The sequence below is a fragment of the Opisthocomus hoazin genome, chromosome 5, assembly GCF_030867145.1.
Source record: "Opisthocomus hoazin isolate bOpiHoa1 chromosome 5, bOpiHoa1.hap1, whole genome shotgun sequence".
NCBI classification, from domain to species: Eukaryota; Metazoa; Chordata; class Aves; order Opisthocomiformes; family Opisthocomidae; genus Opisthocomus; species Opisthocomus hoazin.
Window position 1 is genome coordinate 14748557 of NC_134418.1, and position 22995 is coordinate 14771551.

At 39.3% G+C, this 22995-nt stretch overlaps 1 protein-coding gene across 5 annotated transcripts in view; it reads right to left on the reverse strand.

The window, feature by feature from the left end:
- Nucleotides 1-22995, reverse strand: part of EVC (EvC ciliary complex subunit 1) — a 58126-nt gene that overhangs the window by 25593 nt on the left and 9538 nt on the right. For 3 of the 5 annotated variants that reach the window (XM_075420519.1, XM_075420517.1, XM_075420516.1), the window contains exons 5-11: nt 22581-22665; nt 20308-20406; nt 18146-18283; nt 16033-16191; nt 13623-13839; nt 10894-11042; nt 7997-8095 (exon numbers count right to left, since the gene is read on the reverse strand). In XM_075420519.1, the coding sequence (XP_075276634.1) occupies nt 7997-8095; nt 10894-11042; nt 13623-13839; nt 16033-16191; nt 18146-18283; nt 20308-20406; nt 22581-22665 (946 nt within the window). The remainder of the gene's footprint in view (nt 1-7996; nt 8096-10893; nt 11043-13622; nt 13840-16032; nt 16192-18145; nt 18284-20307; nt 20407-22580; nt 22666-22995) is intronic. The other 2 variants (XM_075420520.1, XM_075420518.1) reach the window with 2 other exon arrangements.

Consider the following 22995-nt stretch of genomic DNA (forward strand, 5'->3'; position numbering starts at 1 on the left):
TGGCCCTCTGCTGAAACTGGTGTATGAAAGCACAAGAAAGTGGGATTAGAAATCCAGGAGCAGTTTTTCACATCAGTAGTCTATTTAAAAATCAAAATGCTGGGTGAATACATAGAGGGGAAGCAGGACCAAGTAGTATGATCTTTACATCTCACACATGTTGCAAACTGGTACGCAAAGCAACAGGAAGCCTGGTCAGGTGCTGTAAGTCCCTGGCATGGTGATTTTTAACAGGACTTTAAAGGGAACACTTTCCCTTTAAGTTCTGTTGGAAATTCTTCTCTCTGCAGGACACAGATCCTGCACTTACTGGTCTCATCTGTGGTCCACGATCACAAAATAACCACTGTCTGTGATGACTATCAAAACAGTACTTTCTCTTCACTGTTCATGGAACCACTGGCCACTGGCTTTTTTAATCTCAACACTTAATCATATAGACATTAGAGCCCAGGCTGACCTTGCAAACCAGACCCTAACATGACAGCATGCTCTACCCAGAGAAAAAAACAGATGTACAATGTGATGGCTACACTCTTTAAAGCAGCACCTGAAAAAAATGCAGTGGAATGACCTTTTAAAATTTGGTAGGGGAAATGGTAACTCTACACTTAGGAAAGATTGCAGATGTGATTGAATTCTACCAAAGTGACTCAAGCTAACAAAATAGTTCATAACTATTTGTACTCGAAGGAATGTACTCAACATGAAATAGCAATCAAGTCTGTCAGTGAACAGGGATGGTGCACTACGTATTATAAAGCTTATTTTCCACAGGAAAAAAAAATGTTAAAAAAATCCCACTGCTTCCGATACCTTATTTTTGGACTAGAACCCCTACAAAATACTTCTCACAAGCTTCCTGATATGCCATCTCTTGCTTTTAGAACCTTTACTTAATGAAATTTATTCAAATTGATTCCATTAATAGAATAGCTGATTGCAGTGTTGAATGAACCTGTTTGTAGTACCTGGCAGTCAATCTCAAAGCTTTTCAAAAAATCTCCAGAGAAATTCATCAAGCATAAAGAAATACAGAAATAAAATCAGCTGATATTAAAATGCTGAGTGCATCTGAATTTCAAACAAGGTAATAAATATATAATTTTGTCAAAAACCAGGGGAAATACACAGCTTATCAGATTTCACTACAAAACCAATGAACAATATTAATGCTCTCCCTCAAACCCAAATGATTAAAAGGTTCCTACATGCAGATCAGAATACAGTGAGTAATGAAATTGTGAAGCAGAAAAATGTATTTAGAAAGGCTGGTTGTACTGTATGTTAACTGCCAGCCACCGACTAGTAGATATTATCTCCAAGGGGCAACTGCACAGCTATTTGTTAACTCGTGATACAACAGCATTCCATTAAAACAATTAAAATTTCTGGTCAAAGCCATAGAATGCTCTTGCATGTACCTCCAGAAGCTCAATGGCTAGTGCATTTCTTTCGCAGGCAAGAGATTCATCTCCCAACCCACATTGTATCCCACTAAGCACAGAGATTCAATACTCAGATCATACATCCCATAAACACTATAAACATTCTTGGACACCACTGGCCACTAGAAGATACTTCACATTATAAAATCATGCTAAATGTGGAAAAGCTGATTGCATGTACTACTACTACTCTTCCAAGTGAAGGATTCTGGAATGCTAATTGCAAAACGAAACCAGTACCCTGTTTTTAAGCATCCTAACACCAGTAAAACACAATGACATTGAAGTCATCCTTAGCACAAGCAAAGTGCAAGCATCTTGTATTTCACATCAGCACACACACTTACAGTGACTCTTTGTGAATACCAAAAAATGGACTGAACTTCTTCAGCTTACTGCTGACTCTTGATTGAGGCTGGGTATACTGGTAATCATAGAATCATAGAATAGACTGGGTTGGAAGGGACCTTATAGGTCATCTAGTTCCAACGCCCCCACTATGGGCAGGGACACCTTCCACTAGAACAGGTTGCTCCAAGCCCCGTCCAACCTGGCCTTCAACACTTCCAGGGAGGGGGCATCTGATCAGTCACTTTTGGTCAGCCCTGATGTGGTCAGGCAGTTGGAGTAGACGATTGTTGTAGGTCCCTTCCAACTGAACTATCCTATCCTATCCTATCCTATCCTATCCTATCCTATCCTATCCTATCCTATCCTATCCTATCCTATCCTATCCTGTCCTATCCTATCCTGTCCTATCCTATCCTGTCCTATCCTATCCTATCCTATTCACTTTGGCCACATATAATGACCAACGCTATTTGATGACAATAGAAAACACCGAAGAAGGCTATTAGGCCTTCTCTCAAGGTTACAGGTAGTACAAACTAATAACAAACAAATCATAAACTTCATATTAGCTTTAGTAATGGCTAATGGATGAAAAATATAGATATGATTCTACAAATATAACAGAAATGTTTCCCAGAATTGCAAACATTGTAGTAAAGATAAAGACCTCAAAGCTTTGACTGAAATGAGCAGATCAAATTTAATCAGTCCCCAATCCCAGAACTAGACTGAGCTTGCATGGTAAGAGTTCACAAATTCAATCTATTAGATCATGCTGTCTTTCAGCCTTTTTGGGGTAAGTCACAGGGCAAAATTTTCAAAACTAAGCATTTGAGGTGGAGGTCTCTTGATAAAGATTTCCACCTAAGACAAGCTGTGGATGATTCACCTTGCAAAGCAGCTAGCTCTGTATACCTAAAAATGCAGTTACCTCCATGAAAAGCATCCCTAATCCTATCTCACGTTAATGAAATTACATACGGAAAATAATGAAAGAGTAAGCCTCTAACAGTCTGCACTATTTATTTTGACAAAGATAATTTTTCCTCTTATATTAACAAAGAAAAAATCAAATACTTTGCTTCAACCTCACATTAATGTTTACTCATTCATAAAATGTTTATTTCCTTGCCTGTTGATAATACTCATTACTTAATAGTGTTTAGTCTAAATTCCAGTGCGTTTCTATGTTCTGTCAAGTCAAATGAAATAACATTCTGGTGAGCTGCTATCAGCAAAGGGGGATTATAAATGACAGTAAATTGTGTGGTGTTATGCTTTTGATGTTATTACTGAGGAAAAACCATTATCTTACCACTGACTATGTAATTTTTAGCTGTTAATTGATTTCCTTTTGTGCAATCTACATGTTTGGTTTCTTAATAATGAACTGTTAATCACAAACCTCTTTTCACTTCTTTCTCTACTGAAATAAGCAGGTAGTTCACAAAAAACAAAGAGAAAGAAAAGATTAAATTTTGATTAACATCTGATACGCTAAACTTGAGACAGATTTGCAAGGAGCTATCCATTAATCTTTTCAAGAACTCAGGAGAAACAGAACAGGCTATACTGGGGGCAGGGGGATGCTTTTGCTGCCATGTAAAAGCAAATGATGGTAAAATCTTTGCATCTGAAAAGCTACCCAAGCCAAAACAAAACTGTTACTGTGACACAATATCCCCTGTGTATGGGATAACTCTGGAGACTGTGTTCATGAAAATCTTAGGCTGAATCATTCAGTTACCTCTGACACAATTCCTCCTTCAGTTATGATATACAATGATAATCAAAATCATTTGCCCCCTTTCCTTAACCTGCACTTGAAAAACTAATTATGGAGCCTGTGTCTAGACACAGCATATTCACCTAAAACGCATTATTATAATCCACTAGTATGGCTGAAAAGTCCTATGCTATCCTCCAAATATAAGTCTCTCATTCACTTCAGGCATCAACAGATTCCATTGACCTTGGTTAAATCATTTTAATTGATTTATGCATGTGTACACAAAACAAACCTACTCAATTATTCTATGCAAACACAGCTTCCAGATCATTGCATTTTTACATATTTATTCACCAATTTGGGTAATTCTTTCATGTAGTGTAGCACCACAGGCTACAGTAGTGCTAGAGGGTTATATAAATCTGTCTTGGTGAACTCACAAACTATTTAAGAGGGGGAAAAAAAAGAAGGCATAGAAATTCGAGAAGGCCTTGGAAGAAAACTGTGAGAACAAAGTAAGGATCTTCTCCCACGAGTGGCACTTATCTGTAAGTGACATCTTTTCTTCTGTCCCCAGGATATTCATTGGTTCCCTATCTGGTCACACAATGACCTTTTCCTTATATTTTGATATCACCTTTTGCATTGAGGTTATGTTTCTATTTATTCATGAAACTAAGTCTGTGAGGCTTGCTTCCCTGCTTGCTTATACTAAGACAAACCAAGGTAACTGCTGAAATAAGTCAAGACATTCCAGTGCACAACTCAAGGCAGAATGGAGGGCCTAAACTTTTTATCACATATAAGCCTTTATCACATATAAGACCTTGCTAGGTCCTTTTCCTTTGGAAAAAAAGAAAGTGTAATGGCCTTCAAATACAGCAGCTAAGGACCATGAGCTTAGGGCAATGGCTGGGCACTTGGGCTTCTGCACTTGGTCAAGTGAATTTGTCAGAGTGGAATCTTTGGGAACTTTGCACTGGCTGTCTTGCTTGAGAATTTATTCTGGTTTGTCACCTACAGTGCAAGTCTCGATACAGTACTTACATGAGGATAGATGCTTTAGAAAGTTGACATAGGATGGAGGCCCCTGTATGCTCTAAGACAGTTGCTTTGAAAGCTGCTAGTAACTGCTCTTAGCTGAAGGCATGCCTGAGAATGGGACCTAACTCTTGCTAACTGGGTGTTATGCATCTAACACTGATACTGTTACAGTGGGTATTACTCCAAATGGTCATTTGTCTGAATAAACATGGCTGTTCTTTACTAGGCTATTGGGGTTTATCTGATAAATTGCAATACTGATGATGCCCCAAGTACCACAAAATCAGCTGAAGAAAATAGAGGGCTTGGATGTGGGAAAAAAACCCCACCATGGTTTGGGTTCTGCTGCCATCAGTCTGAAAAGTGTGGCGTGATTCATCCCAGTTCTAGCGGTTTCCAAGCAAAGTCAAAATAGCAACGGGTACACAAGCAGTAACTTGTCTGGAACCCTAAACCTGTGAGTGCTGGACAACATTAGATTATTCAGCTCAGAAGAAATATACTTCCCTAATCCTGGGCCAGCAGAGAGTATGGGCTACTTGGTAGAGGGGCATATAGGATGTTCTTGCTGAATCTTTGTTATGGAGAAATTGTTATTTAGATAACACTTTGCCTCCTCTTGGATTTAGGTAATTGGCTCCTAGTAAGACATCTCAGTTTTATTTCCCTTAACTCCAACAGCTATTTAACTTCTGTGTGTGGGAAAACGTAACTACTGTGTGCAGTTTTGCAAACCTAATTTTCATTTGCAGCAAAATGAAAACTTGGCTGAACTGTTAAGTATTTAATTACTTCTAGTTTTTTCCACTCTGACTGTGTTTACAAATGTATGAATGCATCTTTTTTAAATGTCTTGCAGTTTATCTTTGGATGTCTTGTGTACCACAGGCTGAGGAATGTTCATGTCAACATCTGGGGAGCATGCCAGGGTGACTTTTGAGAGTTTCACTCAGTTTTTTCAGTAACATAGCTAGGCTTCTGTTTCTCCTGGAATGATAAAAAAGCAACAGAACAGAACTCTCTACTGGTGAACTTTTCTTGCCTTCTAACTTACTTAGTCACACATGTTTACAGTTAAGGAAATATGGAGATGAAGTGAACAACAGAATGTTTAACCAAATCTTAATTTAACCTTTTCTTTGCTTGTGGCAGAACACAAACAGCTGAGTCCAAACCTTCCAAATAAGTCCAAGGCAAATGACTACCAGTTAAGCTTCATGGAGCACAGACCTGCTGGAATGACAACATGGAGCTCTGCAGTGCTTGCAGATGTGCCCAAACTAGCTGGTTCTACAAACTAGCTGGTTCAAACCTGACTGGGACATAGGTCTTCCAGCACAGTGCTGACTATTGCCATGGGAGGGTTGCTGGTACCCAGCTGGTTAGTCTAATGCTTCCTTGTTCAGGTCTACCCGAGCTGCAGTCACATGGCTGCACTGTGGAGCATCTCAAATCCCTGTCGCCTTCCCATGGGTATCTTGCCTCCCCCACTGCTATCAGTAGCTTCTCCCTAGCAGAAACACCGAGAAATGAAGGGGCAGAGCCCTGCGGCCCAGGGAAAGGGTCCTGCTTCTCTGAGGTGCACTTCTGCTTTGAAAGTGTGGTGCAGCAGAGAGAGAAGCAAAGGCATTGTGGTTGTGCGATGCGACTCCTTCCCCTGAAGGCAAATCTACTTTTGCTTTTACACCCCAGGTAACATACAACGTGTTTAACTACTGCACTTCCCTCAGCTGTAGAAGTCAGAAACAGCTCCATTTACCCACAGTGGGGCTATGCCTATTTGTATTTTCTCTTCATACTAGCTTATGCTACTCACAAGGTACATCCAGAAGCACTCTGCTCTCCTAAAACAGCTTGTAGTATCTGTATTTAGGGTTAAGGGGAGAAAGTGCAGTTGTTCATTATGTTAAATGTCACAATAAAAATGTTTTATTACAGAAAAAAAAAAGTGGAAATTAAGATTTGTGGACCCTCATTCAACAGATGCCAGCTGGATAACAGTACTAGCAGTTTTTCATGTCTGGCAGTGTTTGTTTGGGTCTAGAAATAACAGAGCAGCTGTAATATGGAATATAATGGCTTAGAGCTGGGTGAACTGGCAGAGTTAAAGTTTGTGCAGCTCTCCTGGCAACCTGGCAATTCTAGAAACATTTAATCCACCCAAACCAATTTTTCTTTAATGGAAAAGAAAACGGCTAATGGTACTGAAAGAAATAGGATTTTCAGTCTGATCTTAGTGTCATTAAAGCAGAGTACACAATAAAGGAAAGCAATATAATTTCACAAATGAGGTGGAACTGTGCAGGCTAAAAATCTGTTTGGTCTCCAGAGACCTCACGTGAATTGAGAAAGGGGTGGAGAAGTTAGTAACTTTGGAGAATGGACTCTGCACAGTAATATCAGCAGACATGTTGACTTTTCTTAAATTAAATAACTTCATGCAATTAATCTACTCTGACTGGCACAGCCCTCCAAGCAAACTTTGCCTTTCTCCAAAGCAGTAGTTCTTCTCAAATATCCTGCTGCTTGCAATATTACATAAAATCAAGGCAAAACTATCTGTTCTAAATACAGTGGCTTTATATTTTTTTATCAATTGAATTTGAAAAAGTACATGTGGACCAGTGCTAATTCAGAGTGTGTGGGTATCTTATCCTAATGTGATAGGGACTACAAGTTTCTATAACAACCTGATATGGTCATAATTAATCATGACAAGGATCCTGTTGAGCTGAAGTGATTAGTTCCAGCCTAACTGAAGGTCACTGCTAGCTACAGTTTTGCGCTTCATCAGATAGATCATGTTATCTTCTTTTTTCGGTGCAGACAGAAAATCATTAAAGATGACACAAAAGCATGAAGCACCTACATATTTTCCAAATCAGTAACACAAAGAAATGTAAAAATATTACTTACGCCAAAGATCTGAACTAATTTCAGGGAACTAACTACTGTCAAAATAATTTCTCTGAGAGGAAAAGAGATGAGAAAACTATTTTTGGAGATGTAGTGAAGTTAACTAAGAACAGTACCATCCTACCATGGTGCAGAGGAGATAATTAGAGGAGAAAATTATGCTACATAAATGAAATTTCTCTCCTGGTAGTAACGCCAGACGTTGTATGCTCTGAATGTTGTGGTAGCCTTGTCAGCCAGCCCGGCAGCACATTTCGGCAGAACACGTACGCATTTTCTGACTAATACGGAGTTAGGAAACGTAGTGTGTTGGGAAGATAATGGAAAAGGGAAGTTAATGTGGAAGACTGTCCTGTCTCCATCCCCTGGTTTGCCAGCCTAGCTTCCTGGAGCTGCCATGATCTTCCCTGCAATTCCCCAGTCCTCCCCGAGGCCTGACATTGTGTAGTGGGGTTAGAGGATCTTCAGAATTATTTTAGTAAATTAGACATATTACTAGAGGTGGCACCTTGTACAGATCTGCAACAGCCTCTGTGCTCTCGCAGTCATCCTCCTCCTCCAGTTCCCAATGTGCTTGCCAATGCTTCTCTAACAGCTCATGGTAAGCCTAAAAGAAACATAACAGGTATATTTAAACAGCTTAAAAGATTTTGATAGCTTCTTGTGATCGTCTCCTTCCCTTCCCTGATCCCCTTCCCATGTGCTATCACAACAGTGAGTGTTTATCTGGAATCATGATTCAGAGGGAAACGAAACTTGCCTTACCACCTTAATTCAAGCATATCCAGTTTGAGTATGAAACTCCACAGCCCTAGCAATCTGGGATTAAATAATATGTACCTTATACTGGAAAACATGTGAAACAATCTGATTTGCAACCTGCTTTCCTGTGTATAAATATCACTCCATCACAGCCAGTACCATGAGGTGCAGAACAGCCATCAGACCCCTTAGTTACAGCTGTATCACACTGTATTGGCCTTTTGCACTGGGGCTGGTCACCATGTCCCATGGTGGTCCCTGAGAGGGTGATGTATGATGTGGTCTTGATTTGGTCCATGGTCATAGATTTAAGAAGGATGCAATTTTTTTCTTCAAGCCAGGACTGTGATGTGTCGGCAGGCTCATGTGCTGAAATGGAAGACTGAATTTCACAGACAAAGAACATCTCATTCTATAGACCAATGTGTGGTCTTATACATTAATATTCCATATTTTGCTTTAAACTGCCAAGTGCCCTTTTACATTCCTGTGGTAAATACGGCTTTCTTCATCAGGTATGTCAATAGGGCTCTTCTAAAGAGCACAAAAGGGCTCACAAACTCTTCATGTACAGGTCATTCTTATAGAAGTGGACTTTAAAATTCACACTTATCATGAAATCGTAAGAATTTGACAAGTTAATTGCTGTAACTCGTATGTCCACTGGCAACAGGGCTGAGCAAGACTGGGTTACTGTAACTGGCACTTTATGGCTTGTGTGCTTCACTGTATCATTCTTGTTTTCTCTGCCAGGAAAAAACAAAATGAAAATGGTCCTTTTCCAGTGGAAACATAGATGAAGGAGACAGAATGATACAGGGACACTTAACTTTACTGTCTAGGTCACTGTCTTATAAAAAAATCAGAGCTGCAGCAACTAAAGCATTGCCATCCAACCTGTGTTCAGAAGCAACTGATGTGAAAGAAGTTCACTGCAAAATTTACCTTAATTGGCAACCACTTAAAATTCAGCAGAAAGGTCAATTACTGCTGAGGCTGCTACCATGGTGGTGCGAGCCCTTTAATGAGGTGGAGGGGAGAAGGCAGAGAAGAAAACTGCATTCGATGGGTGCAACTCTGGAATCTGGTGAGGATTCAGGACCAACTCCTTCACTGCTGGGCTGGCCATGAAATCATGAAACAGGCTCCTCAATGCTGAGGGGATTGTTCACACAAAATAATTACTGAACTACTTAAGTCAAATTATGGGAGGTGCAGATATATACATATTTTTCTTACCCTTGAAAGAGTCTCTGGACTTGAGAACACATCTGTTCTGGGATAAAAGATTCTCTCCACTGCAGCAGCAGAAAAGCTTAAATTTCTGACATCTTTTATCACCTGCACACAGGCATTTCATCATACTAAGACTCAGTTGTGTTATGTTCTGCAGCATGAAGTGCAAGTTGCCCATTCCTCCTCAGCCTGTCATAAGCAGATCATTAGTCTACAGTTTTACTAAGTGTATTTGTTAGCTTTCTAAGGTGTACAGAGTACAGCATCTCTTGCACAACACCATGCGGCTCTAACTCTGTAGGGGAGAGGTCTTAATACTAAATTTCTAAGTTTTGTTTAATGAAATTGGGATGTGTCCAAGAGTTTTTAACGATGTGTATAAGGAAAACACATTCACAAGTGCTCAATGGCTACAGAAATGTGTGATAGAATTATCTGGGAAGTTATGAAAAGCCAAAGAGGTAAAATGTGCTCTACTGCTTTAAAGTGCCTGAAACCTTTTGTTTTGAAGTGAGGTGTTGCCAGACAGGTGTTGCATACAAAAACAGCAACTGCATTATCTAATTTATACAATATAATTAAAGAACTTAGCCCTGCAATACAAAATTGTAGTGTTGAGATCAATAAATGTTGACAGTTTGCTACAGCTGGAGTCTGGGTCTTCTCATACAGTAATTTCTCTAAGTTATTAGATTTCATCAAAAGTTTAATGCTGCTGGATGTAACCACCTCAACCTTAAATTATTTCTTTTCATGAAAATCGAGGATTGATTTTTTTTTTAATTTCTTATTAACTTGGGTCTGTAGTTCTCAGGAGTTATAGGAGTTTTGCAGCTCTCCGCACTTATGGCTAAGAGCTCTGATTTCATATATACATTCTGAACAACAACAACAGAGGTCTATAGAAAATATGTCCAAAAAAATTACACTAGCCACTGTATACCATATTAAATTAGCTATTGCAAACCTTCTCTAAGGCATCATAATGAGTTTTCCCTCTGCTTATGTGAAATTTGATAGTCTTTTGAGCCTCAGTAACCCCACTCATGGAAAAAGCAATTCTATCAGTACAGTCTGCTTTCTTCTGTAATTCAGGCCAGATACTTCCCTTCAGAGATTTCCTATATTGAACCAAACACATAGTATCTTAGTAAACGATGTTTTCTACAAAACATGCAATCTAGTATTAACACCCTTTGTCATTCTGTTCCAATGCAACAAGACCAACACTGGAAAAGTCTCTAAGCAAGCCTAGGCAACAGGGTGTCTGACCCTATCCTACCTGCGCTACTGTACAGGATTCTTGGAGGACTCAAAAATCCCAGTTTTATGGAACTGGGAGAAATCTGCAATGTACTTGGCCTTAAAAACTAATGGAACAGTGAAAATCAGCTTTTATGTGCTCACCTTAAGAAAATCATGAACATCTTCATTATGAAAAGTTTTACTGAGGAGACTTCTTTGTTCAGCTTTCTGTCTGTGCTTGAACTCTTCTCTCTTTTTTGCACGGCACTCCAGTCGTTTCAAGATCAGGTCTTTACTTTGCTGGATACATTCTGGCACATAAACCACCGATAATTAGCTACCACAACTCCACAGGGAGAAAGTAGCATCTGCTACTGTCACACAACATAAACTTACAGAAATCTGTTAGTGAGTGAAATAGGCAAGCAATTACCACGCAGGATTACAAATTTGATTCTTACCCTGACGGTCCTTTTAGATGTGAACTTTTGGTTTGTTACATGCCACTTAAATCTATCAGATTTTTGGATCACTACCATCCTGCACCCTCCCTTTCACTGGTGCCGCTGCCTATGCAAGAGTGGCGTGTTAGTTCAAGAAACAGATTTCCACCTGCAGCACCCCAAACCTCCCCCCCCGATTCAGGAAGGTCCAGAAGTGGCTCATTACCTAATTGCAGATAAGCAAATGCCGCTGCAAGAACAGGAGCAGTTAACATATGGTGGGGAGAAAAGGTCTAGAGCAGTGCTAGTTCAGACTAGCTTGAAACGGCACTCAGCCATACCAGGCTTCCAAAGTGACTCATCCAGGAACCTGCAGCAAAAGTTGTCAAGGTCCCTCTGATTTTGTGCTAGTACTGTGAAATATTGGGGACCGAGCTCTTCTTCCCTTCATCTGCCCTATAGCTCCTAATGATTTACAAATTCCTGAGTCTATCTGGACTCTGTGCTGCAGAGTGGAACTGGTGCTTTTGATGTTCTGCCAGTATTTCATGTCTCATTGCCTGTCCACCTTCGAAGAACTTTCTTCATTTCCCCCACTCGCCCTGCCCCAGACCAGTACGTCACTCCTGACACAGGCAGCTAAAGGGCAGTGCAAAAGAACAGTCACCTGTGGCTGCTGTTCTGCCACTGCATCAAGCTGCTTTAACTACGAGAAATTATTTTGTTGAGAAATAAAGGAGTACAGTACTGTAGCGCCCAGCATGTTACTTATTCTCTGTGCTATTTCACTGCGCTTATCCACAGGCTGATGGTGCACTGACAAAACACTTGAAAGTGCACTGAAAGTACAGGAAAGCTTGTAATAAAAATGTCATCTGAACAAAAGTAGCAACCGTTATTTTTAAACATGACTTGATTCTTTACTACTTCCTTGTTTGTTTCCTAGGAGCACAGTCTTGCTGGCTTTGTGCTCTACTTGTGAATTATAGATAGAGTTTAACTTATGTATTTAGGAGCTCATAAACAAGGTCATCACTGACTCTCATGTGCAAATGCTGCACCCCAGACTCTTTTTTTTTTAAGCACATTTCATTTCTATCTAAAACCAGGAGGTTGACAATGCCCTTCTGCACAGGCTGTATTAACTATAATATATAGCTATATGTAACTATAAAGACCCACTTTGCACAAAATCAAGGCCTTGACAGAGGTATTTTTGCTTTGGAATATGAGAAACTTTTTTACTGTGAGGGTGACCGAGCACTGGCACAGGTTGCCCAGGGAGGTTGTGGAGTCTCCATCCTTGGAGATACCCAGAAACCATCTGGACATGGTCCTGGGCAACCCGCTGTAGCTGATCCTGCTTGAGGGAGGGGCACAGGGTGTGGACCAGATGATCTCCAGAGGCTCTTTCCAACCTCAACCATTTTGCAATTCTGTGAATTGCTGACCGTCAGATATGGCACAACTTGCCGACACAAAGCCTGAATGTGGATGAGCATCACTGCAGCAAGAATATACTGCAACAAGACTACATTCATTCTTACTATTCAGTTCACTGAACTCTAACCCTAATGCTGTTTAGCTAGGACAATTTTCTTTAAATACACCCACAAGTAGCAGAAATAGTTCTGGAAAAAGTGTGAGAGTAAAATAGTTCTCACTGTTTTCCTTTTGGCTGAACATGTACTATAATTTTCTATGAGTACTGATGGGAAGCACTGAGCCCTTGATATAGCACCTACTAGAGAAGTCTGGAGTATGTTTCTCAACATGTTGGGCATTAGGTAACATGCAAAGTGACACAGAGAGAACCTTAAATCAGTGGGTCAGTCAACTTACACTTTGTTATAATTGTGTACTTTACAGATAGGCAATGTGAAGGGCTGTAAGAGCAAGAGGAAAATAATTTTTTTAAACTATTTTAGTCTGACATAAAAAAGAGAGGTTTATCTGAAAATCATAAGCCTTAAAATTATTTCTTCACAAGCATAATAGCACAACTATGTTTTGTGTATCTTCTGGCTCCACATGCTAGCAGGAGATCATAAGACAGTATTCTGCACGTATACAGCTATTACCATCCCTAACACTAGCCAGTATCACCGACAATGTCAAGCACGTGAACAGTAAATGGAGAAATCTCATAAATACTTGCAACACATGTGACTCTTCTTTAATCTCCAAATTAATGAAATAAGGCGTAGACTATATGAAGTGTAGAGTAAGTTCATAGTAATGTCTGGAACAAGACCTAAAGGGCTTAAAGCCGAAGTTCCTATTCCAACCATCCACCCTTCGCTACAATCGTGTCTTTGGCCAGTTCATCAATACCTTTCTAAAACAGAGGGGTACAGGGCTGAAGCCATAATTTTTTTACTATTTAATGCAATAATGAGAACTCCAACCTGTATTTGCTAAGACATGAGCTCCAGTCTAGGTACTCACTATTGCTGAAATGTGCGAGCTGTTCCCAGAAGGCCTTGTGCAGATCTGTTAAAAGTTCTTCCTTTTGTCGGACTGAGAGATTATTCTTCACAGTTAAATGGTCCAGAATATTTGATACAACATTTAATTTACACTTGCACTCATCTGGTATATAGGACTTCAGTGAATCGATCATTTTCACCATAACCTCCCAGTTGAATAACCTTTCCTGAATGTCCTGAAACAAACATTAAAAAGTCCTACTTAGAAACCAAACACAGAATCACAGAATGTTAGGGGTTGGAAGGGACCTCTGTGGGTCATCTAGTCCAACCATCCTGCTGAAGCAGGGTCACCTACAGGAGGCTGCACAGGACCTTGTCCAGGCAGGTCTTGAATATCTCCAGAGAAGGAGACTCCACAACCTCCCTGGGCAGCCTGTTCCAGGGCTCCGTCACCCTCAGAGGGAAGAAGTTCTTCCTCACGTTCAGACGGAACTTCCTGGGCTTCAGTTTGTGCCCATTGCCCCTTGTCCTGTCGCTGGGCACTACTGAAAAAGAGCTTGGCTCCATCCTCCTGACACCCACCCTTCAGATATTTGTAAGCATTTATAAGGTCCCCTCGCAGCCTTCTCGAGGCTGAACAAGCCCAGCTCCCTTAGCCTCTCCTCATAGGAGAGATGCTCCAGTTCACTCATCATCCTTGTAGCCCTCTGCTGGACTCTCTCCAGTAGCTCCTCATCTTTCTTGAACTGGGGAGCCCAGAACTGGACAGAGTACTCCAGATGGGGCCTCACTAGGGCAGTGTAGAGGGGAAGGAGAACCTCCCTTGACCTACTGGCCACACTCCTCCTAATGCACCCCAGGATGCCATTGGCCTTCTTGGCAGCCAGGGCACACTGCTGGCTCATGGTTAACCTGTCGTCCACCAGGACACCCAGGTCCCTCTCCGCAGAGCTGCTCTCCAGCAGGTCCACCCCAAGCCTGTACTGATGCATGGGGTTGTTCCTCCCCAGGTCTTTGGTTGTGCTTGTCCTTTCATTGAATTATTCATTGCCCACATACATGGAAAACCGAGGAGGTTTCTCAACACCATGTGAAGAACAGACTTCACGTACTTAAATACTTCTGAAAATCTTGACCAGTGTAGGATAGCAGTGGGTTTATCGGATGTTCAGTTGCAAGAGCCAATCTAAAACTATTGGTGTTTTTCATTATTTGTAGGTGTCAAGAAGACATTAAGGGAGGAAAAGACAACAACAAACTTGCAGAACAAACTTAAATACTCAAAGGGGAAAGATATGATACTGCTCAGATTCCTTCAAGTATGTGGTCAGCTGGAATTCAGTAAATATACTAAAAAATAATATAACTGGCTATGGCCTAGCAGCTTTCACTGCACTATGAAAGAAAAAAAGCCAGGATTAGAGTAGGGAGCAAGATTTCCTAGGTGAAACTGCAACTGCTTTCGACAATGCTGCAAGGTTGGAAAGAGTGTGAGAACTACTGCAGTCAACAGACACACACAGATAATGACTTTTGCAATGAGATGCAAGCATCACAATAGTGTCTCCAGGTAGAAATATTCCCTGTATCTGTATCTAAACACCTTATCTGAAGCCTGCTCATGTGAAGCAACTTGCTGTACAGTAGTCCGGTATGGATTAAGTGTGATCAGCTGCAAAGACTGTTTTCATACCTAGACAGCTCAGTTTACTTAGCGGCTCCAATGCAAAACTAACAAGCTAATAATTACTCTATCTGTTTATTAGTAAGCCAAATATGGCTAGCTATCTATTTACTCTCCAAATTACTAATAAATGCAGTGGGCCAGATTCTGATTGTACTGTTAATCCATAAATTCCAAGTAATTCTTTCAGTATGTCCTCTGGAAAGCAAATAAAGGATCTGTTAGATTTAACACAACATAAAGCACAGTGCTGACACATTTATACACACATTTTTCCCTCTTAAGACCATGTCACTAAGAGATGTTAAGGGTTTTCAGTTCCAGTTAAAGCCACTGGACACACAGGATCACCCTCAAACTTAAATCAGGATTTCTCAAAGTGGAATAAATACTTTGAAAGAAAAAAGAAACGTCCTAATGCCCAGAGTAATGATTCTCCTTCACCATTAGATCTAGTGCTCTTGCTCTTGGCTTACTGGCTGCATTAATATCACTTCTTCCTGACATGACTGCGTAAACGATATTTTGAGAATTATAACTCAAGTGCAGAGAGCACACCCTCCTGTGAGTCTTCATAAACTGCAATGGAAGCTGAGCTCTTTGCAATGAAGCCGAAAGACAACTGGAGTAAGCAGTTTACATCACTCCTAAGGCAGGACTGACAGACTCTGTTCACTTGCAGAATTCTTTGTGTTCAGATTGACTAAACCTCTCTCAAGTTTTATTTCCTTTTGTACTTTACCATTGCCTGCAAATCTTGAGATTCACTTAATAAGCTTTCTACTGCAATCATCTTCTCCGTCAGATCCATCGTTATCTTCGTTGCTTTGGCACTTGAGCATTTTGATTGGTCCAAAAAAGCCTGCTGGGCTTTGTCAGTCTGCTTCCAGGAAGCTTCCATCTGTGGAATATGAATCAAAAACCAATCCATGTTCCCTCATTAATCATTCGGTATTTCATTACAGTGAGAGGCATATGAGTCTACTCGGATACAAGTCACTGAGACTACAGACTACAGCTTCCAGTATTAGCTATAGTGACCACTTTGCAAAGCTAAAGAGCCTATTTACTACAAGACGATACACGTGTTGGTGGCATATAACCAGTAGGTAATTCCTGACCTTTTTAAGTATGGTCATTCTGTATAACTCCCTAATAATTTGTTGTTAGTAATACACATATTGCATCTATAAAAGCATACTAAATTGTTAGTATTAATGTGAGAACTGGAAAAGATGACAAACTGCAGCCCTTTTTTCTGGGAAGTTTATTTTGCTGTAGAAGCAGGTATTCCAGTCAAACAAGATTTTTACTAAAAAACGAAAACTGAAAATTGTCACTGTTTTTCACCATCAAAGCCTTTCATAGCAACATGCTACATAAGCACTTTACTAACTGCACTGGATTCAGTACTTTATGCAGTATCAGCACAGTGTATGTGCCCATTCTGATATATTATTGTTTGCGTAATCTCTAGTTTTAGGGTCCAGTCCCACACACACTTATGACTGTGCACAACCGTGAATATTCTGCGGTCTGCAATAGGATTAGTAGTACACATAAAGAACAGACAATGCATGCACTGCCAAGATTTGTATTAACTATCTGTGCGTTTCGCAAAAAAATGACTATGGTATTGGTGAGTACGGCAAAAAACCCCTTTGTATTACTGAGGGAAGAGTGAATTAGTTCAAGGTCCTGATCTATATGAACGTGTGTACAGGGAAATAATTTTCAATACAGATGGCGTAAGAGTGACAGACACACTGAAGGATGACTGCTGCTGGTGAGTAACTGCCTCATGTTGCTCAGTGAGGCTGCCAGGGAGTTTTTACGTGACTAACTCTCAAGAACTCTAAATAAGCAGTTTTTCACAGAGCAAAGGTAAACTGTAAAAGAAACCTGACACAGACGTACCATCTCTACCAGGACTACCACTATAAAGTGAAAGGCAAGGAGAATCCCAAGAAAGCTGAGAAAATTGTTAGTGAAGCACTTAACCATCAGACATTAAAAAATTTTAACATCAAAAAGGCCCAAGGCTGCGATGATGGGTTGTTTAGTTCAGGGCTGAAGTGCCACAGTCAATCAGCACAGACAGCTCACAGAGCCATCAGTTTGACTAGTCAGTCTCTCATTTTCGTCAGCACTGAATTTGCTCAAACCTCAAAAACAGGGCTGGGAAGGAGAGTATCTTCCAGATCACTCAGTTCACTGGAAAATAATATGCAGAATAGTCTTAACCTTCAGTTTTCTAGCCTGCAGGCTATTTGGACACAGTGACACTACTGTAGAGGAATCCACTCCAGCAAACTTCACTTTGAGAATCAAATGTCTGCTATCAAACTGTATTTTTTGCATAAAAACATGTAAATGTATTGTAATGTGCAGAGCTGCTAAGACAAAATGTTTTGCTAAAATAAACGTGCAAAGCATGCTAAAAGGTAATTATTATTTTCTTAGTAACTATTGCAGCTTAAAAATGTTTTATAGTCTCTTATTACTCTCTTACTCAGTTATGGAAGATTGAAGAAAACAATGTGCTAGGATAACATTCCTAGAAGTCAGACTATACCTAGGCTTGAAATAAATCTTAACATCTGACAAGCAACAGACATTTCTCAGTTCTAAACCCAGTGTGATAAAACACTGTGTGTATAAAATCCACACCGGCTCCCAAAGGGAGCTGGAAATACTTTGTTGTAGCAATGTAAAAATGTTTTCAAGACTCATGCGCATCTAAAGTGCTAACTGTGGACTAGTCAACATGACAGTTAAAAAAAAATAAAAAAGCATTCTCCGTCAAAACAGTAACAGTAAAATAAACTTTTAGGAGAGAAAAATTAGAAAGTTACATTATCTATTACGTGCTCAGAATATTCCCTTTCTTTCCTTTCTAAGTCTTCTAGAGTCTGGTACTCTGAATTATGGGCTCCTGACATCTCAATGTTCTGGAGTCTAGAGTCAAGTTGTTTCTGTAATTCTTCAAAATCCTGGGGAAAAAAACCAAGTGATTTGTTAAACAGAAAAACAGACACAAATTCTAAATTCAGGCATGAATATCTATCTCAGTTGTGGCTCATGACTAATGAAGCTGAACAAAAGTGTTCAGAAAGTTCTGTCTCTGGGTAATGCACCTCCTACAGCAAGCATAGAAAACTGAAGGTATATATATACGGCAGCTCTGAACTACACTCACTATAAATACATACATTGCCACTAGTGTGGGAGTACAGTCAAGACTGTTGTCCACCTCCACTGAATTCAAGTTTTAGTAAATGCTGCTCCATGAGCTTTCATACTAATAATCCTTTGAATCTACCCACAAATAAATTTATTTTAATGCATGTTCCCCATCTTACATGGCAGCTATGAGGGTATATGCTGTGTTTGACAGCACAGAGAAGTATCCAGGTACAATAACCAGGCAGTGTTTCCTGCAGAGTGCTAGCACACACGGATGAACACACATGTAATACTCGTAAGGGACAAATTATAGGCTACGTGATTATACGGGGTTTTAAAGTTTTTCAGTCCTTTGAGACCAGAATGAAAGCTAATGACACTGACAAATACTAGTCTTCTGCCCTTATTTTGTAGCTTGGTACTGAAATGAATGATGCTTCAGTTGTTGAAACATGCCTTGTGTAACAAGCATTTACTTTCAATACCACGCAATTCTGAATGTCAATGCATTAACTTGATACCCTATGTCTTAAAGAAGTGTAACCAGATTTTGACAAGCTTCACAATTTCATCAAAACCCTGTGAATTTTTCTTACAATGCACAATTAAAACAGGAAAATGCGATAAATCATGCAATCCTGAGTCTTGCCAATGCAGTACTACATACAATAGTTTCCAGTGCTAATATTTATTCTTATTACCTGTGTTTCTTTTACATGGTATCCACAACCAGCCTCATCCCTTACGTGATATCCCAGTCCTAACCCTGTCATGTTTCCAAGACCTTTCTCTCCAGAATACAGGACACAGGAATCCCATATTGACACTTAAACATGTATTTTAAGGCAAAATCCACTCTCAAATAAATTATTAGGTTAAACTACAGAGACTCCTGATATTCATTTACAGATTATGAGACTGCAAGAACAAAATAAATCCCTACAACTACAGCTGGCAAGCCGATAAGACTTTAATGCCTAAATGTGAAATTCCATCTGTATGTAGGAAAAAAAAAATCATTACTGTGAGAAGAATTAAATACTGGACTACGCTGCCCAGAGAAATGGGTGAGTCTCCTTCATACTCAAGACTTGGCTTGGCAGGGCACTGGCTATCCTTCTACTGTTCACTGCTTCCTACAGAAGGTTGGACCTGACGATCTCCAGACGTGGCTCTCGACCCAGACTTTTCTATGACTCTAATCTGGAAAATGGAAAGTGCAAACACTAGCTCTCCTATTTTGTTCAGTTTTGCAAAGGTTTTTTTCCTTTCAATAATCTTAAAAATAGTATTGTGACTCCATCTGAAATGCATACTGACTGTCAATGTATGTCATCTAGTTCAGAAGTGGAAAATGGATTTTGATACAAGAATATGGAAGAATAAAGGATAAAGGGGAAAGTAAGTACATTTTCCCTTCATAAAAAGCACCTTGACTTTCCTTCTGGTACTCTATTTCCTGTTATTATCAGCAATGATACACGGAAACAGATGAACACCCGATAACTAGAAATTTTTACATCAGAGTGAATAAGGTTCATACTGTTTTGTAGTTAAATCCATTCAAGCAAACAGAATACTTTTATTCTTAACAGATTAGACACATAACTGTCCTGATCACCTCATACAACAACAAGGGGGAAATGTGGACAGGGTAATGGAAAGCATCAACTAACAAGGGAATTTCTTTGCATTTCTTCTGAAACAGATTACAGATGACATTGCTGTAGGAAGAGTAGGTGAGATAGGCTGCTGTGGTAGCTTGCACCAACCAGCTGGATTAACTCTTTAATTTCTGTGGTCTCAGATATTAACCAACAAAACCACTTACCTTTTCCTGAATTAAAAGGATCTTCTTGAACAAATCATCATTAATCTTCTTTTTATGACAAAAGTCTTTGAGGCATATTTTGAGAACCTGAATAAACATCTATTCAAAGGGAAGGAAACAAAACCGAGGTAAGTGCCTGTTCAACATCATAGGACATCTTTGTGATAACTTTTATTGTTATAAAACAATCAGACAGACCATAGTGCAGCTTAATAAAAATAACAGAACCATCATCATAACTCTGTAGTACTCCCATTATAAAAAATTCTTTAGCTTTGGCTTCATGAAGATCGTGTTATGTTCTAACAAGGACAAGGACATAATCTTATACAGCCTTGTAACCAGACTGACACATCTGAAACTGTCCTTTACTGGACAATATACAGATCAGTTAAAAATATAAAGGCTATTTTTTAAAGTTTAATGAAGCCCTAAGTTGAAAGATATCAAGATTTTTATATACAACACAGAAGTAACCATCTCAAGTTCTAACTACCTTCTCTTACAAAACATACAGCTATTTTCCAGTTTTGTTTTGTTTTTTTTAAAAAAAAGATTGTAATACTAGTGTCTTCAAAAAGATGTTTTTGAACACTGGGATAATTTTTGCTTAACCTCTTCTGCTCTTGCCTCGATGAGAGTGTCAGTGTAAAGACAATTCACTTCATTACTAACTGCTGCATCATTTTCCACCATGAAGATAAAAATATGTGAAATTTAACAGCCACCTGTACTCATGTAATTGAAAACAGATGATGCAGAAGTTGCCCACTTTAAACACGTAAAAACACAAATAAAACCATATTTACATATATAAACAGTTATCGAAGCCAACATTTCAGCTGAGCAAAATCTGGAAAGCATGTTATCAGCAGAGTTGAGCAGAAGAGAAAATGGTAAAGCAGCCACGTTTTGGATCTCACTTGCCAATGTTTTGGACAGGAGTTTAGCAAGTTTTGAACACACTACACCAAGATACCGGACATGGTAAAGGGGTGGGGGGGGGGGGAGGGCACAGGGGAGGGGAAGGAAAACACTGCAGGAAGAGGACATGTTTCCTTTTCCTAGACTTGATGCTAAGAAAGACTTACTGTGAAATCAGAGAAAGCAGAGTGGAAAAGGAAGAAAGTATTCTCTGAACTGAAATTCTTTTTGTCCTTTTCACCTCCTAGTGAAAATACAGTTATTCAAAGCTTCAGCTAAAGGCCAAAAGTCATCTGCTTTTTGTGATGATTTCTGGTGGGCCACAAAGTGTGCTAAATGCTCATTTTCTCAGTGTTTCTGTGATTACATCACCATGTTGTCAGTTTATCTTCGTTTCCAAATGGATGCTTAATTTTCAGATCAAGCCAACCTGCCCAACTTGAGATAAGATTCCAGATTCTGGAATCTGATCTCAAATTCCCTTCCTCATCTACTTAGATGGGAATAAATCCCATCAGAAGAGAAGATACTTTCCAGGTTTACTTTCATGCTTCCTCTTCTGGATTGTGTAGAAATTTGCTCACAAAATCCCAGAACAGAAATATTCTCACTGCATTTAATACATTGTATCAGAAATGACCAATCTTGCTTGAACAGAGGTCAGGAAAGAAGAGGAAGAGAAAGCTATATGCTTTATGTCCAGATTTATATTAATCGAGCCAAAACTCCGTAATGGTAATGATTCTGTACTTGATCATAACTAATCACCACAAACAATTGCATATATCCATTTTTGTTTTGTTTTTCTCCCTGTCAGCTTTGGATGCTGCGACTTGATGTAGTTAGCTATCTATAGTTTAAATAGCTACCTTAATTCCTCTGTCATACAAAATCAAGACTATTGTACATATGACAATGGTACTGATACTGATTCAGTTGAACTGAATTTTCGATTTTATTCAAAGGGCTTGGAGTCCTTGGAGTTGCAATGCGCAAGCATTGTCCTTAAAACATAAACTCATCTATTAAATATACATTTTTTATTATTATTTTTATGACCCTCAAGTGCTGTTATTCTCTGGAGTAAAGTTTAAACCCAAATTTTGATATTATCCAGTCTGACCTCCTGTACTTCACAGCCCAATATGTTTCATCCTATTTTATTCCTTTGTGAAGCTCATATATATGCAGAACAGAGAGAAAAAATAAAAAGAATACCGTAGAATATAGTAGAGATGCAACTCTGCTACACTACTTCCCAGCTAGTCAGTAGTTTATGTTATTTCCTAAACTGATATTCAACTAAGATGTTCAAAACAAATAGCTGTAAATGAGACACAAGTACCTACCACATGCTTTTCTTTTCTGAGTTCAGTATCAAGAAGCATGAGATCTTTTAAAACAAGACTGCAAAGGCAGAGCTTAACATCAAAACTAAAACAAAGATTTAAAAAGTGTTAATATCAATCAAAATGAAAGTCACATAAAAGAGTAACACCATATAATAGTTTCCTTTAACCACTAAAATCTCCTAAAAGCACTGCTCCTACAACAGCAGTCAAGTCACTTCATTTCTATGTTGCCTTCTCTTTCAGATAAAATATCTCTACATAAAAGTAAACAAAACAAAATAGTGCTTTAGCAAAGTTGGAGTTGCAGTTCCCTTTAGAAAAAGGCAAGGTAAATATACGCATGGGTGGCTAACAAAATGAAAACAAAGCTTTAAATTAAAACAGCTATAATAAGAGTGGGCATTGTGCAAAT